The sequence below is a fragment of the Condylura cristata genome, unplaced genomic scaffold, assembly GCF_000260355.1.
Source record: "Condylura cristata isolate star-nosed mole 26May11 unplaced genomic scaffold, ConCri1.0 scaffold00015, whole genome shotgun sequence".
In the NCBI taxonomy this organism is placed as follows: domain Eukaryota; kingdom Metazoa; phylum Chordata; class Mammalia; order Eulipotyphla; family Talpidae; genus Condylura; species Condylura cristata.
Window position 1 is genome coordinate 25,192,635 of NW_004567116.1, and position 15,839 is coordinate 25,208,473.

General features: G+C 48.0%; 1 protein-coding gene across 1 annotated transcript in view; it reads right to left on the reverse strand.

Moving 5' to 3' along the window:
* SLC6A5 (solute carrier family 6 (neurotransmitter transporter), member 5) overlaps nt 1–15,839 on the reverse strand; it is a 49,212-nt gene that overhangs the window by 23,945 nt on the left and 9,428 nt on the right. The window contains exons 5-7 of the mRNA XM_004682978.2: nt 11,289–11,430; nt 8,071–8,203; nt 880–1,014 (exon numbers count right to left, since the gene is read on the reverse strand). Coding sequence (XP_004683035.1) covers nt 880–1,014; nt 8,071–8,203; nt 11,289–11,430 — 410 coding nt within the window. The remainder of the gene's footprint in view (nt 1–879; nt 1,015–8,070; nt 8,204–11,288; nt 11,431–15,839) is intronic.

The window sequence follows — 15,839 nt, forward strand, 5'->3', positions numbered from 1 at the left end:
CGCGTCAAGGGGAGTGCATCTGTGAGGTGATCATATGATTTCATTTCTAGCCAATGACATGAGCATCAAGTGTTATGCTGAACTTCCAGGGTTTCTCTTCTAACAGAGAGGGAGGGTGCCCTCCCTCTATTCTCATCCCTTTGTGCGGTTGGAGTGACGGTTGGAGTTCTGGCAGCTTCGTGAATGCTATTGACTGCAGATGGTGCAAAACTATAGGAGCCTGGAGCCCTGGCCATTATGGAACTCCCTGTCCAGGACACTGGGGGTTAGTCCATGCTAGAGAAACAAACATCCGGCTTACTAAAGCCACCATTATTGGTTTGTGTTATATATCATCAAACTTACTAGTCTGAGCAATGTGTGCTTAACATACATTGGAAAGGTAGATTTTTCTTTGAAAGAGGAAAACACACTCCCTCATTTGGAACTGTCTGGGGTGGGACTGTTAAGTCTGCACAATATGCCCTGCAGACCAGGTGAAGTGTGCAGTGGCCCGGTCACAAATTCTCTAAGCCCTTTAAGTAATCATTGCTGGTGGTTCATCTGAATGCTGTTATTTTCCAGTCAGCAAAACCCCATTTCCAATGCACTATAATTAGTAACAGACAAGTGTCCTGAGATGGCCCAAAGCTATTAAGGGAATTTCATTCTTCATTTTGGCCTCCACTGCAACCCTAGATGTAGGACAACTATTCCAGGAACCTGAAAACCCCCAGATGCCCACTTCTCATTAAAGACTTCCTGAGTGCGTAACACTCCAAGATCATCAGCATCTTATAAAAGCGAGTGGCCCCGCGGGAGGAAGGGAGTCCCTTCTGCCTTCCTGGCTTGTCCCCCAAGCCCACCCCACAGTCACGACGCCATGAGATCAAAGCCTACCGTTGCATCCGTGAGCTTCTCCCACTTAGGGGTGATGAAGTACCAGATCCCAGCGCCAGCTCCAGGTAGGGTGACTCCTCGGATGAGGAGGATTACCAGCACGACGTAGGGGAATGTGGCCGTGAAGTACACCACCTAGAAAAACCACCCAACAAGGAGATGGGGATGAGCAGACCTGAGAACGTGGCAGAGGGGCATCACCTCCCGGGCAAGTCCTGGCTGGTGACATCAGGGAGGTTGTCTCTACCTGGGCCGGGGGCACAGGGCAGGCTCTCAGACTTTGGATGGGTCAGGGGGAGGCAGAAATAGAGTCTCTGCGGTGACACATGGGGCTGTGGGATGGGTCAACCTGCAGTACGGACACTGGGGGCACTCCTACCCCCTCCTGAGGGCACAGCTCCCTGAGGATCCATTCATGCAGGCCCCTCCTTAGCTCCTCCCTCTGCTTGAGGCTCGGGACTCCGTCATTACAGATGAACCCCCAGCTTAGCCTTCCATCCCTATCTATAGACACTCCCAAGTAAGGCTGCCCGTGAGAGGAAAGCATGATCTTAGAATCTGGCACCTTTAGGTTCAAGTGAAATTGAATGGCTGACAGAGAGGCTGTGAGGCCCTGGGAGAGCCACTTAGCTTTGGGAGTCTCGGCTTCTACATCTTGTACACTGAGGATAATAGCACCTTCCCTAAAAAATAGTTATGTGAACTAAATGGGCTGAATCATGCGCAGCTCCTAGCATAGTGCCTGATTTATAACAGATGGTCATCGAGTGCAGTCAAGTCCACCAAACATTTACCCAGAGCCTACCGGGCGCTGTGCCAGGCTCCGACTGCATAAAGATGAAGAGGCTCATGACCTGCGAGACCCAGGGGCCATGTTTGAATAATAAGCTAAGCCACTGCACACAGGACTCCATGATGTCCAGGGAAGGGCACTGTGCCCGCACTAGGGAATTACGGGAGCTCCGTGGAGACGGCACAGGAGCTGGATCTTAGATGCCAGCCGTAGCTAAAGGAGGAAGAGGTGAAGGAATGTGGGCAAGGCAGGTGTGTGAGGGCACAGCTCTAATCACTAGCTAATCAGACGGCATAAAGTCAAAGCTGAGGGTGATGGGGGGGCAGGGAAAAGGGAGGAGAGTGCGTCACAGGAGCCTTGAATGCCAGGCAAACACGTGCCTAGATGCTGAACAAGAGGGAACAAGAGGGAACGATCCAAGTCAGGAAAGGTTTGGGAAGGAACATCAGCAGAATGTGGGGACTGTGTTGGTCAGGGATAGATCAGAGTACTTTCCTTCTGTATCTATCCATCATATGTTGGGGTGAAGGAAGTCTTAGGATTAGGATTTGTTAGCTGGGAGAAGAGCAGACAGTGAGCCCTCAGGCTCTGTAGTCCCACGACCCGAGCAACAAATCCTAGCTCCAATGTTCCTGAGCTGGGCCACCTTGGAAAATGGCGTAACCTCTCTGAGTCAGCGCCTGCACCTGCACAGCGGGGTGACACCAGTATTGTTCTGGCAGGGCTACTGGAAGAGAATAGCAGGACGAGGTGTGGAAAGTGATACAGGCATGAGGGTGTTGGGGACAGCAGCGCCACTTCAGGCTGGCCTAGGACATACGAATTCTAAATAGCGCAGCCAGGACAAGCCTCGGCTCACAAGACAGCTGCCTCCCAAAGACCCTGGGAAGGATGAGGCTAAGCTGTTGCTCTGACCCACCAAACCCCCTCTGATCCAGGGGTGAGTGATATCGAGCAGTCACTCCCACCGCCTACCTGCAGTCTGATTGTGGGCAGCTGAAACGCCTGCCCCCTGTGTGGGAGACAGATCTCCATCACACAAGGGCTCCACAGACTCTGGGCCTGGAAGAGGTTGGGGGTTCTGGTTGGCAATGCCTAGCAAGCAGGATTTCAGGAAATGCAGACTGATTTCGGGACTTGCAGGACGGGTTGGAGGTTAGGTTAAGCTGTAACTCTTGGCATCACTTCATTTGTTCAAATAACTACATACGATACAGACGTAAGTATACGTGTTTTTGGAGCATCTAATATGTTTCAGATGTAGCTGTAAGCCTTTGGGGGGCTGTCACTAACAAGACAAAGGCCGCTGTTCTCAAATAGCTTCCATTCTAGCTAAGGAGATAGACAACCAGTACTAACACAATAACATCACTTGTGGCATTGCAGTACACTGGTAAAAACTTAAACAAGAGCAGGATAAATAGAGGTTGGTGTCTGGGGGAGGGTGGCTAGCATGATGGCCTTATTCACATGGGTGGACAGGGCAAGCCTAGTGGAGGAGTTGGCCAGAATTTGAAAGAAGTGAAAGTGAGCCAGTGGCTATCTGGGAGAACATTCCAGAACAGAGGCTGGGGGAGCACATTTAGGACATCAGTGAGCTGGGGTGAGTAGTGGCAGATTAGACTAACCTTATGGGCCCTTTGTTTTATGAGAAGTACGGAGCTACTGCAGGGATCTGGGCAGAGGAGTAACATGATCTAATGTTGTAGCGGCACCAGTCACCACACTGGGAGCATGCTGCAGTGTGCAAAGCCAGAGCTGGTACCCTGCAGGGGTGTGCAGCTGGAAGCGAGGCCACTGCCATCTAGATTACGGTGGTGAGGGTGTGGTTGGAGGCCTGAGAGGAACTGGATGAATTCTGCAGAGGAAGCCAATAAAACCTCCCGAAAGAGTTAATGCAGACTGAGGGAGAGAAGTCCTGAAGATTTTGGCCTTAGCAGCTGAAAGGGTGGAGATGCCATCAGTGAAAGTGGGGCAGGCTGCAGGCTTAGGAAAGACAAAGTTATTCCTTTTTCTGAGCCCAAATATCCAGCAAGGTCAAATGTTCTCTTTCTGGGTACAGACTAGGGATGGCCTGGTCTCTTCTCTCTGTAGCTGCCACCCTGGCCAGCAGGTCTGTCCCCTGTCCCACAGGACAGCAGTCCCCCCTCCCTCTAGCCAGTGACTCGGAGGGATGAACAGCTGCTCCCTCCTGTTCCTGCCAGTCTGCTCCTCTCCTCCCCTTCAAGTCTGAAAGAATCAAGGTCCTAGCATACACAGACATCACAACACCCAAAGGCACCTACCTGCCATCTCAGGAGAAAAATCCCACCCAGGATGGCACAGGCTCTGCTTTCGGCTCTGCTCTCAACTGTCAGATTTTACATGGCAGGGCAATGCCCCAGCAGTCTGGCCTCTCCGCCTCACAAGACAGTAGGGCCAGGGTGTCGACTACAGAGTATCCTCTTACCCTCTAGTCAAGTGGGGCTGTTGGGAAAGGGGGGTAAAAAGCAGGAAGGGCGAGGAGAGGCCACAACAGCAGAGGAACACTGCAAGAGCGGCAGCCAGTTAACCCTCAGCCTACTGCCTCTGGTTGATTGCGGACACTGTCAGACACCACGGTTTCTGCAGCCCCCTCTAAGGATCGCTAGTGTTAATCCACTTTGCATAGCACGAAAATAGGGGCCCCAGTACAGCATGTCACTGGGGTGAACGTCTCAGTCAAGGTCTCCTTGCTTGAATCGTGACGCACATGCCACAGCTCGAACACCGAAGCCTATGTTCTTTCCATTGATGCCTCTGTAAGGCCCCAAGTGTGAGGCAGGGCTGAGACTAAGTTGAGGCGGGTACAAAATTCAAGGCGGCACTCACTCTCAGCAGCCAGCCCACACTGGCAGGCATCAGAGCGTGAGCGCTGCCTTCAGTTTTGCCTCACCAGGAGTTTGCCTCCCCCAGGACCCCACTGCCTGGGAGGTGCCTGGAAGATGCAGAAGATACGCTCACTTTGTAGACACTAAACCTAGTGAACCGAAGGCCCCGCCTGGTTTATGAACCTCTTGGATCTCCTAGTGAGGCAGATGGACATGGAGGCTTATGCACAGCTAAATTCTTGGTCGGGGGACTATGGAACACCCCAGTTTTGGGGTGCACAGGCAACGGAATTAAACTTGAAGAGTAATGAATTACCCTTGGCAGGATCCACAATCATTAGATGAGCTGTGCCTGCGGGCCTGACACCCGCAGCCTCCTCCTCGGAATGGGAGTCCCAACCAGGTGGCAGGTGGCGAGGGAAGGCCCACAGCCGAAGAGGGCTCCTTAGGCTAACTCTGTGCTGTAGCCATCGCTCTCTGGCAGAGGAGACGCTGAGGCGAGTGGGGCTGTATTTGATTCTGGGGCTGTCTGCTGGTCACCCTGCCTTGCAACTCTAGCTGCTTAAAGGGAGACTAAAATCTTTTTTTTTTTTTAAGATTTATTTATTGTACATACAGAACTGGGGTACAGACCAGAGGCTCAGGGGCGGCGAGAGGCTTCACCAGAAACAAAGAGTGGGGAGCAGAACAGGCAGATCTATGAAGTACACTGCTGAGGGGAGCAGCGGGCGGGTCAGGAGAGGTCTGCCACGCCATGTGGTCACCTCCGGGGCAGGCGGGAATCGAACTCATGTGGAAGTGTCTTTAGCTTCTCAATGCTGTGCTTTAACCCGCTGCGCCACCAGGGAGGGCCAGGGAGACTAAAATCTTATAGGAAGCAATTGGCCATTCTTGTCTCCCAGGACCCTCAACAAGAGGAGCTGAGCTTTTCTTGTTTCAGGAGAAGGGGGATATTTCTGTTGCTTAGCAATGACAATGTTCAGGGAATTTCAGTCACCAAGGAGCCTCACATGCACCTTGGCTTCCAAACAATGCTTCGTGATTAATGTCTGCACACCTCAGGTGCAGGATCATACATTATGATTCATTATTTCTGATGGTATTCCTCATTTTTAGAAAAATTGATCATTGATTTCTAGTTGGGATGCTTTCTCACTGAAGCAGAAAGGTAAGTTAGCAGAGCTGAAAAGAAAGCTTATGTGCTCAGGGCTGCTCCAAAATTCCCACTGCAGAAAGCCCATGGAATTTAGCACCAAGTATTAAATTCTACATCCACAGCCCAAGCTCACTTTAACACCATCCTACAAAAATCACAGGGAGTTCAGACAGTATTTATTTTAACCCTCAATTTTGTAGCTATGCAAAGGAAGGGCCCAGATGCCCTTTCTGCAACCTACCCAACTGGCAGTGGCAGCTAATGAAGGCAGAGATGGGAAGGAATGAGATTCAGTGGGTAGTGGAGGGTGAGGGGGGTGGGTCTGGGCAGGGAGGCAAATGATGCTGCCACAATTTTGCATTTCTCACCTACTCCTAACAGATGAGAAAGCTGAGGGTCCAGTGGTTAACTAACTTGTCCAGAGTTACACCATGAGAGATTGATAACGAAAGGATTTGAAGTCAAATTAGCCTGCTTCTAGAGCCCCCAGTTTATCCTTCCTCATGCCACCAACAAGGCCTCTGGTCTCATCCTCCTCACCAGTGGTCTGTACTCTGGCAATCACTAGCCTTTTCTAATAGAGGCCTACCTGGACACTTAGATCATAGTGAAGGTTACCCTGTTTCTAGCTTTACCTCTAGGAGTAAGTGATGGACCAGCCAGTGTGATTTTGCTTGAGCAAATACTTAACTACCCTTACTGAGCAATTTCTGGTCGGACCTATTACTCCCACCCAAGCCATTTCCAAGTCACAGAGGCAGGCTGAAGAAACCTCAAGTCACAGAGTGTTGCTTAAGAGTCACATTAACATCCCCCCATCTTTCTACAGCCTAAGAAAAGCAATCGATCCAATCTCATAATATTCATTCAGAGTCAGTAGGACTTCAGAGGTCACCTGACCCCAGCTCTAACTTTGTAGAAGGGAAAATTGAAGTCAGAAAGGAAATGTGAAGCCAACCTCACCTCCCAGCTCCCAAGCTCATTTCAGACAGAATGTTAGAGGGTCTTAGACATTGCCAGGTGCAATTGTCTTCACTGAACATTTCTGAAATAGCTAAAATAAGGTAAATTTGCTTTTCACTTATTGCCAAAAAAAAGAACAAATAAAAACTAGGAGAAAATCAGTAGGCAGGTCATGTTTCATGGCCCAAGTAGAGATGTCCCTACACAGCGAACACCATGAGAAGTCCTGGAGGACTGGAAAAGGCTCTCTCACCTCCCACCTGTGTGGGTTCTCACCCCACCTTAAATGATGTAAGGGGCTCTACCTGCCTCAGGTTGTCCTGACAAACCTGCCTGAGTTCCCCATTCAAGTCCCTATGGTGCCAGATTAGATGGGGTGGGCGGGGCACCCCTGAGGTTGTCCATGTGCCCAGGGAGGAACAGATTGGTCTCTGTGGCTAATGGGTCCTGGAGTTGGGTGAAGGGTGTGGGCATACCAGGGAGGCGAACATCCCTGTGCCCCAGAACCTTCAAACGTTGATTATATGTAACCAGAGTTGATTATATTTACCACTCATCCAAAGTTGGGTCAAATTCAACTCCCAACTCCACCACCTCTAGACCAAGACTTGGGCCTTAAAGCCATTTTGAGTTCCTTCCTAACATATGAAATGACCCTTAGGATGACTGAATATTATCAGTTATTATCAAAGTGACTGGTTATGTTTTTAGCGGCTTTTTGTAAAGCATGTGGAAGATCGAGGGAAGCCCTGAGACCCTTGCCAGTCCTGGTATGCTCTACAGCCTCCTGGACTCCTTACCTCCATGGCATCCATGTGAGTTCCTCCCCTCCAAAGGACCAGCCAAATGCTCTCTTAGCAAATAGCCAAGTCTTTGTTTGCTCAACCAAAACTGCGTTGGCAGGACTGTCATCCTTTAGTACTGGGAGATTGTGGGGTGGAAAAGTGTGGCACTCGACTTTGCAGGAAGAGCATGAAAGCCTGAGAACATAGGGGTTAGGAACATGTCTATTTCCAGCCGCTAGGGGGCAGCAATAACTGTCGCATCAACCAGACTAATAAGCAAAAAGTCAGCAGCACTAATGCTAGAGTGGAGAGGCTGAGTCCTCTGAGGAAGGTCCCACCTGCAGAATTAAATGGCAGTCCCTGTCAGGAAAGGAGGGACACTAATTTCAGTGTTGCAGTGCCCCCACCACCCATCAGGAGCTCTGCACATACTGTCTCATCTACTCCTCAAAACAGTCCTGAAAGAAAAGCATTATTATCCCATTTTACAGACAGGAGTCTTGGCCAGGACCCCAGCTCTCAGGTCCAGCATAAGGACCCCGCCCACACCCCTGGCCTCACTTTCCACTGCGCTTCTGCCTGCTCTAGGACACAGCCAACCTTGAATGTCCCTGGGCTTTCTGGTGGACAAATATAAGTTCTTACTTTTCCTGAAGACTTGATTCCTTTTGCCAGGGATGCATACACAATTACCCACGCCAGAAAGAGGCAGAAGGCCAGTGGCCACCTGATTTCCCCTGGATACTCAATCCCTGCAGAAATCTTCAGCACGAAGTACCTAAGAGTTGGGAAGAAAAAGGAGAGAGGTGACAGTCTGTAGGTGTTAATCTCCCAGCAGCAGGGCCGTCTGCACCAGGGTTTTCGAACAAACCCAAACCTCACACCCCCCCCCACACACACACACACACTGTCTCCATCAGGACCTGATCAGAGCAGGTAGTGAGAGATTTGCTGACCAGGGATCCCACCCACTGCAGTCTAGACTTACCCTGCTCTTCATTATGCCCCCAGCTGGCTCTGTCCAAGAATGTCAGCCCCACCATCACCTGGAAATGCCCCAGTACAAGTGCAATAAATTCAATGGCACAGAGGGGTCTGGGACAGTCCCCCCACCAGCATTACCAAGGATGATGTCTTTACATAAAGTCACATTACTCACAGAAACTGTCAAGAAGGGTTTTGGTATGTTTTGTGTATTTTTCTTCTCTAGTATTAATGCTTTTGCAATAGCATTTGGATAATTTCAAATTAAGAAAAATCAGTACAACATGTTTCCACTAACTGACTGAAAATGCTGGTCTGTTTTAGTGTAAGTGGTGTTGGATGTGTTCCACAGCTTAGGCTGGCTGAAATGTCCAGGCAGGGCTGGGTGGGTCTTATTCAAAGAAAAAATTCAGAGTGAACAGCTGCACACAGAGGAGCTACTAGTCATCTGTATGTGCTGAAGTAGGCAGGGCCTGTCTGGTGATCCCCATGTCCCTGGCAAGCAGCTGGTAGCCTGACAGGGGGCAGGCAGCCTCTGCCTGGGACAGAAGGCGGCTGCACAGACAATGAGTCCCGATAACAGACTAGGACAATCCTTTCAGTTCTGCAACAATCTAGCCAGGCAGCCAGGATGAAAGTGCTGTGTTTGCAGCTTGGTTTTTTCCCCCCCTGTGACTTGAACAAAGAGCCAGACAGAATCCAGACTCTCAAGACTAGAAATGAGGGACCAGGAAGGACCCTCCCTGGCGGTGCAATGGGTTAAAACCCAGCACTATAAAGCTAGCCATAGCCCTTTCAGCTCAAGTTCGATTCCCAGCCAGAGAAGTAACCCACATGGTGCTACAGACTTCTCCTGTGTTGCCCTCCGTTCCCCTCAGCAGTGTACTTTATCAATCTGCCTGATCTGCTCCCCACTTTGCCTCTGGAGAATCCTCACACTGCCCCTGCAACTCTGGCCTATACCCCAGTTCTGTATGCTTAAATAAATTAATCTTAAAAAAAAAGAAAGAAATGAGGGAGCAGAATGTTTTGACTGGCAGGAAAAGGATGAAGCATTGCTCCTAGGCTAGCCAGCAATGTTATCCTCTGGCCAGTTGGTGAATGAATGCTTCCTGGGCAGTTTTACAGGCAACAGTCACACTTTCCAGAATAATGATGGCAACCCCTGTGATGACAAAGCCTCTCTCAGTCTCTGGAGTCATCTAACCTCAAGACTGGAGTAGAGGTGAATAAAGATAGAACTGAAATGGGCTCACAAATCTTAGAGACCATATTCCCCAAGAAATAAAAAGGACCCTTCTCATAAAAAGTCCGCCTCAAAATGAGTAGATGATTTAGTCAACACCTCAACTGTCTCGCTTTAATAAAGGATAAGGGGTGGACCCCAAGAAGATCCTAATAACCTCTCCTTTTACAAACTAAGATGAGTCCCTCCCCACCACCCTCCAGAGAAGTAGTAAAGACCACCAAAAGCAGATTTGCAGATCATTTTATATTAGACCTGAGCAGTCTGGATTAGGTGCTCTGATTTGCTCTGGTCAGACTCAGTTTATCTCAGTGAACCAAAGCCCATCCTCACGGCACCCATGATATCTTTAGAAGGGGTTATGTCCTCATTCAGCCTAACTTCTTCTATCCTGCAGAGCACAACCATGAACTTCTGAGCCCCTACAGGTGAGGAAATCTAGACTAGCAATTAATTGCAAGTGGGATATTGAATGGGGGGATGACCAGTCCTTATCACTGCATTAAGGGTGCTAAACCAGGGAGTCCTGGATAGATGCATTTTATTTGGCCCCAGAGTTTTATTTAAATTTTGTCTGCTGAACTTAAAATGGGGGTAGATCCATAAAAATCTAAATTTTATTCTTAACTTCTCTTATAAAATGGAAGAGTGGCCCACATTCCCACTGGGCCAGGACCAATGACTAACAGAGCAGTACCCCCTTCTAGTGTGACCCAACTCCTACCACTCTCTAATGTGCTACTCAGCCTTCACTCATTTGCCTGGCAAACAGGTAAACCTCTGCTGAGTGCCTGAGCACACTGAGTTTACAACCTTTGACTGAAGGCTTAACTAGAGAGCATCTTTAGTTCATTCTTGTTGAACTAACATTTACTTCCTTACGAAATGGGCCCATGAACATTATCGAATCTTCCTATGGTGGCTGGGGATTTTCTGATACCCCTGCACTTCACCCCTCAATGTGCAGCAACATAGGTGTAGTTAGTATAGAAATAAGGTGAAGCTGTTTTTCTTGAAGTGAATTTGGTTTTAAATTGAATCAGACTTTTAGCAAGCGAATGTCTAGTGATTACTAATTCCTAATGTTTTTTCCACCATGTATTGCTCACATAATTAGAAGGAAAAGTTATGTAAGTGTGTCGGTTCATTGTACTACTTGGCTGAATTTCCATATAGTTTTTACTGTGTATAGGGAGGTTGTAGTATTTATTCTAGCATTTTAAATAAGGGTAATTCATTTTTTATTAAAGTCATTTTCACATTAAGTTCCTATTTTTGGATGTTCTACTCTTGTTAAATAACACAGTTCCTTTTTTAAAAGAGTGCATTTGTTGAAGTGCTAGTGGAAAATTAGTTATTAAATAGTTTGCAAATGGCTATATTAATATGCCTATAATTTTTAAATACTTGTAATGTAAGATGTTGAATGAATAAAACTTTTAGCTAAAAAAAAAAAAATAAGCCAAAACAGGGTGAAAAAATCCCCTCCCTGATGACTCGAGTAGATAGGGAGGGTGCAGAGGGAGGTGACCCATCCCTCAAGACACCCCTTTTCCAGTCTCCAAGTTAGGGTGTTCCCCAATTCACTGAATTTGTCTTAGAAAGTAAAAAGTGCACACAAAAGTGACCTTACTTGAAATACTCTTCACTTCCGCTGACAAATGTCTTATTAGCCTGGCTGGTGAAGTTAACCATTGTCAAGTTGGGATAGGCAGTCATGCAGAAAGTTGAGTTCTTAATCTGTATTTTGGGATGGTCACCAATGACACAGGAATCTGTTTAGGGAGGAAGAATAGAAACAATGAAATCTGTACAGAAAACATACTCTCTCTCTCTCTTTTTTTTTTTTTAAAGATTTATTTATTTGTGCATACAGAACTGGGGTACAGGCCAGAGTTGCAGGGGCAGTGAGAGGATTCACCAGAGACAGAATGGGGAGCAGAACAGGCAGATTGACAAAGTACACTGCTGAGGGGAGCATCGGGCGGGCCAGGAGAGGTCTGCCACGCCATGTGGTCACCTCCGGGGCAGGCAGGAATCCAACTCATGCGGAAGCGGCTTTAGGTTCTCAGTGCTGTGCTTTAATCCGCTGCGCCACCAGGGAGGGTGAAAACATACTCTCTTGCCATTTAAAAATAAACACCAGTAGGGCCCTCCCTGGTGGTGCAGCGGATCAAAGCGCAGCACTAAGAAGATAAAACCACTTGAGCATGAGTTCAATCCCCAGTCTGGAGGTGACACACATGGCATGGCAGACCTCTCCTGACACACCCGCTGCTCCCCTCAGCAGTGTACTTGTCAGTTGGCCTGTTCTGCTCCCCACTCTGTCTCTGGTGAATCCTCTCACCGCCCTTGTACCTCTGGCCTGTACCCAGTTCTGTAGAAATAAAATCTTTAAAAAATAAATTAAAAAAAAGCAAACCCTAATAATATTTGCCAAATATTGTCAAGCAAGGTTTGAAAATTATTAATTGAGCAAAGTTAAATGTAGATAAACCTCAGAATTGTACTTTATCTTTCACGGATTCCCTAGTCCCCACAGAAGTGCATGGCACCGATAGCAAAAGCTCTCATTTCTGGAACATTCCCTTTGTGGCTATGCTGTGCTAAATACTTTGCAAGCATTATCTCCTTTAATGCTCACAAAAGCTTATGTTATAGCTGACTACAACCCTATTTTCAAAATAAGGAGAGAGACTCAGTAGTTAAGTAACTACCCAAATCACCAGCTAATGAGGAGGTAATTCAGAATTCAAATCCAGACCCTATGGATCCCCAGGAAACAAATGACTGCCACAAATGAACTTAATGAGACATAAGCATACCTCCTGAAGGACTACTGCAAAGAAGTCTAACTGATAAACGTGCCATGAGCACGCTGTCTGGATCGTGACTGAGACATGTTCCGTGCTAGGACAGGTGAGCTCACATATTCCACACACTCATGTTGAGCCACGCAATGTGCTGTGTGCCTGGCACAGGACCCAGCATGTTGGTTCTGAACCAAGGACAGACTTGCTCCCCAGGGGACAAATGGCAATATCTAGAGGCATTTCTAGTCGTCAGCTCTGGGGGTGCTACTGGCATCAAGTGGGCAAGGGCCAAGAATGTTGCTAAATATACTACAGTGCCCACAACAGCCCCCAACAAGAAAAAAATTAACCAATCCAAAGGTCAATTGTGCCAAGGTAAAGAAAGCCTAACCTAGACTGGGATGCAGAGAAAAAATCAATCATGTGAATCTTAGTATGTCAAGCGTTATGCCAGACAATTATTATCTCATGAAATCCTCATAAGACGTGGAATCTGCATGTATTACTATCATCATTTTAAACAGGCAAAAGCTGAAGTCCTTCTGATCTTATTACAATGCCTCACTAACGCTTTACAAATACTGATTACATGTTTATAAATATTGATCTCTTGACCAATAGTGTAAATAAAGACTAATCTCAACAGCAAAGGATAATATTTTGTAAAGTAAAATAATACACTATATGATATTACCATGTATGGCTTTAAGTGCTTCACATGCAGTAACTAATTTAAGCCTCACATCGCTCCTGTGAGGCAAACGGTATCATTGTCTCTGTTACAGATAAAGAAAACAAAGCACGGAGAGGTGCATTCGCTTGCCGCGATCACACAGCAGAAGCAGGAGGTGATTAGGCCCCTGTCATTGCAGGTCACGCTCTTTACGACCCTAATGTGAAGCAGAGAGCAGGGATCGTAAATTCAAAAAGCTCCGGAAACCAAGCTGATGACACAAATGAGGAAAGTGTAACAGGGTGGTAATAAGAAGTGGTGGCGATTGTGGCAAAATCGAATAGAGCTCCCGTCGGTGTCACACTGATCCAGGTGTTATGGCGAAAGAGGAAGAGAATCTGGGTATCTGCGTGGTTTTTCTTTCAATGTTAGAAGTAGATCAGATTATTGTTAAATACCAGGCCCCTAACCCAACCAAGTGGCGTGCCATCTGGATATGGTGGTGCACTGCCCTCCACGGACAGGACCATGGTGCCCTCCACGGACAGGACCATGGTGCCCTCCACGGACAGGACCATGGTGCCCTCCACGGACAGGACCATGGTGCCCTCCATGGACAGGACTATGGTCTTAGGAACTGCCCTAGCCCTGGGAATTAGATGAATTCCTTTATCTGGCCAAGCCGCCAATTTCGGATTACACTTCTATATATTGTATACTTATAAATCATTCTAAACGAGTTCACAAAATTGTTGTAAGAACCAAATCAGGCAAGATCCTGCATTGCCAGTACATCGTGGTCTCAACCAAGTTCAGCCATAACCAGTGCACTTGTTATACCTTTTTATGGGGTGTGGGGGCTTTGTTATATGTTTTCTAAATTCTACCTCTTTATCCACTTCCACATCATCCTCCACCCATCCCACGCATTGCCTCCCACACAGCCCTCAAACCAACAGACAAAAATGAAACAGATAAAACAATCCCTTCCTTCAGACTAGTGCTTTCCATCAGGGCTTTCCAATAACAGGGCTGCTACTTTTTGGACCAGAAAATTCTCTGTTGTGTGCAGCTGTCTTGCACATTGCAGAATGCTTAGCCACCTCCCTGGTGCCTGCTCTAGATGTCAAGCGCATCCACCCCAGAGGCGACACCCACAAACACCTATTAACCTTACCAAAGGTTCTGCAGTCTCCCAGGTGGAGAACTGCCGCTTCTTTAATGAAATAACAGCGAGTTTCAAAGGGATTCCGTCCTATGAACTGTCAAATATTGACTGAGGAAGCCTTAGATGCCCCCAGCAGCCTGAACGAAAATTAAGGCACCTTCCACACGCATGCCTTTCCTGTAAGTAAGCACAGAAGTTCTCAGCCTCCTGCCCCAAAATTACGTCCATGCCCTAAGACTGAAAAGACTGTCAACCCGCGGGCAAGCACCAAATAGCTCTGCCTTGACGAAGCACGCGCGCTGCTTCCCTAGAGAGTGTCTGACGTCCCCAGCCCGGAGCCCCGCAGTACAAGGTCGTGCCTTTTCTGCTGCAGTGCAGCAGAGCGTCTTGCAGCCTCGGCTCTCCTGCAATCTCCCTTCCGACCACTGGGTGGCAGAAACGCGCTTCCCCGTCCGGTTGGCCAGCTGGATGCTGTCGGGCCGGCTAATCAGAGCTCCGCGGCCCAGCAACTCTGAACAAAGAACAGCGATAATGATGCTGCTAAATTGGAAACCGTTGGAATGGGATTCTCTTTACTCTGGCAATTATTAATAAATGAAAGTCCATGAAAGACTGGAGAGACAAGGAATCATTTAATTAAAGTTCTAATGAAAATCAAGCCATTCCAGAAATAGAAATGGTATTTATGTTGTTGCCATTTTAAATGACCCAGCCAGCTCCTAATTTCACAAAATAGTCTCTGGTCTCACTTGGCAGGACATGGATTAGCCGTTTTCCATTACAGATATCTGGAAGGTTGGGCTCCCCTCAAGGAGACAGTTTCTCTTACGATCTACCTTAAACATGGCCAGCAAAGTCAGCCCCTACCCATGGACAGAGTGAAGGTTTTTGGTCAGGCCTGGAGCAGTATGTGTCTCTGGTCCCTGGGGCAAGGGTCTCTGGGAGTATGCCTCTAACAGTGCTGGGAAGGAACATGGGCCAGACACCCCTGCCATGACTGCAGCTCATCATTTTCTCTGTCTGGCCCATCTGTCTTGGGATCAGTGCCCTGTGGTCACAGGGTAGGGTGGTTGTGCGCTTGTGAGGGAGAAGGGGATCCTGCAAGGCTGTTTGTAGAACATCGCGCTAGATAGATGGAGCTTCTCCTTTCCCTAAGCAAGCCTCTCTCCAGCGACCATTTCGGGGAGACACTGGGACCTCTGGGTGTCTGCACTGCCAGCTGGTTGGGTAGAGCAGCAGGATACCAAGTCTCTGCTTCATCACCTTTTCTCAGTCACCCCAGCCCCCCACCCCCCAAAGGACCAGTGCTTCCACAGGAGATAATCTGGCCTTGGTAACAGAACACACTCACGTGCAGATAATGTGGAGAGGACAGATGGGAAGACAAAGGAAAGGTGGGACCTGACACCTCACTTTTTAACAAACAAAAAAATCTAAAGTGCTGGCTAAGGACATTAGGTTTCCCAGCCTGTGCACATGCTACCAGGGAATAATCAGAGTGAAAAATATCCATTGTCTCTCTCTGCTCAA